At 63.9% G+C, this 2,371-nt stretch overlaps 1 protein-coding gene across 1 annotated transcript in view; it reads right to left on the reverse strand.

The window, feature by feature from the left end:
• Positions 1-1,349, reverse strand: part of EMIHUDRAFT_252957 (hypothetical protein) — a gene marked incomplete at both ends in the record, with an annotated part of 3,276 nt that extends 1,927 nt beyond the window's left edge. The window contains 5 exons of the mRNA XM_005786458.1: positions 229-350; positions 445-500; positions 806-878; positions 989-1,243; positions 1,315-1,349. Coding sequence (XP_005786515.1) covers positions 229-350; positions 445-500; positions 806-878; positions 989-1,243; positions 1,315-1,349 — 541 coding nt within the window. The remainder of the gene's footprint in view (positions 1-228; positions 351-444; positions 501-805; positions 879-988; positions 1,244-1,314) is intronic.
• Between the last annotated feature and the right edge of the window lie 1,022 nt (positions 1,350-2,371).

Genomic DNA, 2,371 nt, shown 5'->3' on the forward strand with positions numbered 1-2,371 from the left:
GACGGCTCAGCTTCAGGTGAGTTCATGTTGCCGGCGGTACCCGACGCTGCTCGAACGGCAAGTTGTCGACCGCCGGCAGTTGACCGGCAAGATGAAGTCCACCGCGCTCGTAATCGGGATGTCCGGAACCGCCTGAGGGCCCCACTTCAGAATCGTGCTTTTTTGGTTAGAGACCAAAGCGCGAAGGACCACTTTTGGGTTGGGGACCGCGGGCGACAGGTTAGGGACCGATCGCCGCCGCATACGCCGGCGGACGGCCACCGTCGGTGTTTTGGGCTTCGCCACCGTTCAAAGCGTGCGCAATGCGCTCGCCGACATCAAGCGAGCACGCCTGTCCGACGAGCGGCTTCCTGTGCGGACGGCGGCTTCTTGTGGCTCTCGTCGAGAGCGTTTTGCGACCCGGCGGGTGGGAGAATATGTGTCGTCTGATGTGTCACTGTGTACGTCATATCAGTCTTGATAATAAGCACGGTCGATCCGTCGAAGCGATACACTCGTTCCTATCACGTTGGACGGCTGGCACGGGAGCTCTGTGCCAGCAACAGGAACCGAGCCGTACGGCAAGAAGAGCTCGATGGGGAGCGAGAACCGTCAGAGGAGCTTCAAGGGTAACATGAAGTCCTCCGTGACGCGCTAATCGCTCCCAAGCGGGTGGCTCTCGAAAACCGTCGCTATCTTCCGGAAAGACTGCTCTTGCCGAGCAGCCGATATGCCCAGACGGAGGCGCAGAAAGGCTGCGAGTACTCAACGAGTTCCGCGACCTACGCAGTCAAACCTGAGGGGAACTGACCGCATCATGGCGGACTTCCGAAACCTCCGTGAGCACCTCTGACGGTTCTCGCTCCCCATCGAGCTCTTCTTGCCGTACGGCGGTCTTCCTGATGCGTGCCGGCACAGAGCTCTGTGCAAGCCGTCCAACGTGATCGTGACGAGTGTATCGCTTTGACGGATCGACCGTACTTGTTATCAAGACTGATATGACGTACACAGTGACACATCAGACGACACATGCTCTCCCACCCGCCGGGCCGCAAAACGCTCTCGACGAGAGCCACAAGAAGCCGTCCGCACAGCAAGCCGCTCGGTCGAACACGTTGCTCGCTCGATGCCGGCGAGCGCATTGCGCACGAGGTAGACGGTGGCGTAGCTAACATCACTGACGAAGACCGTCCGCTGGCGTGAGCGGCGGCGATCGGTCCCTAACCTGCGGTCCTTCACCGCAATCGGTCCTTCGCGCTCGTCCCTAACCCAAAAAAGCACGATTCTGAAGTTGGGCCCTCAGGCTCCCAGCGCCCGCCGCGCGCCGGCTTGTACCGCGGTGCGCGCCGCTCGCGAGCCCGCCAGAGCATGGCCTACTGGGCTCTCGAGGCGTTGGTTGGACGCGCAGCGAAGCGTTTTTTTTTTGAGCTAGACTTCGTTGTTAATAGGAACAAGCGAAGGCACACACGACATGACGCCAAACACACGATTGCACGCACCGCACCGCACCTCGCACCCGCGCCCGCCGCCCCCCGACCCCCGCCCCGCCTAGGTGGGAAAGAGATGAGGAGATGGAACAGCCCGAAGGAGGAACCCCAAACACGTATGGGAGGGTTCAGTAATGCGCCACGCTGCCCGGCGTCTCTCACTTTCCGGGACAGCCCCGCCCTTTCGAGGCAGGAGAGTGACGGCTACCCCGTACGCCCTGGTGCTGCTACCCCGACGCCGACCGCCCATTCCCCCTCCCCTTCCCCAACCCCGACGAGCCGATGACCAAGCCTCTGCCAGCGCGCCCCCGAGCCCTTCCCCCCCCCCTCCCCCCCCCCACCACCACCACCACACACACACACACACACACACACACCGCCGCCGCGCGAGCGCCGCGCGGCGGCACACCCAGCTCAAAAGAAAAAGAAAAAAGGGAATGAGGAGACCAGCGAGGGAGACTCCCCGCCTATGCAAGCCCCAGAGAGGGGCCGCCATCGCCGAAGCTGTGCCAAAGCATAACTCCAAAACCCGCAGCGGCCCAGGGGGCCTTGGGGGCAGCCTGCCGGACCGCCGCTGCACGGGGCTAGGCACCAGAAGATGAGTGGAATTGATGAATTGGGCCGTTGTCCGTGCCTCCCCTCTATACGTCAGAGTGGGACCTACGCCGCGCCGGGAAAGGGGCGCGCCCGGTCCTCGACGGAGCCGCGCGCCCCAAACGACCCAGGCGGCGAGTAGTCGACCTCGAACCTTCCGCGCTCGGCGCGCCGACCGCGCAGCGGCGGCAGACCACCCTCCGGTTCGAGGGGCGCCTGGGGCTGAGCGGGCTGCCTCCGCCAGAGTTTGGCTCGCCCACCGGCGGGCTGTCACCCTGCCACGGGTCGCAAGCCCTCTGCCGGCCGGAGCG

The sequence above is a fragment of the Emiliania huxleyi genome (genome assembly GCF_000372725.1).
Source record: "Emiliania huxleyi CCMP1516 chromosome Unknown EMIHUscaffold_1509, whole genome shotgun sequence".
Taxonomy (NCBI): Eukaryota; Haptophyta; order Isochrysidales; family Noelaerhabdaceae; genus Emiliania; species Emiliania huxleyi.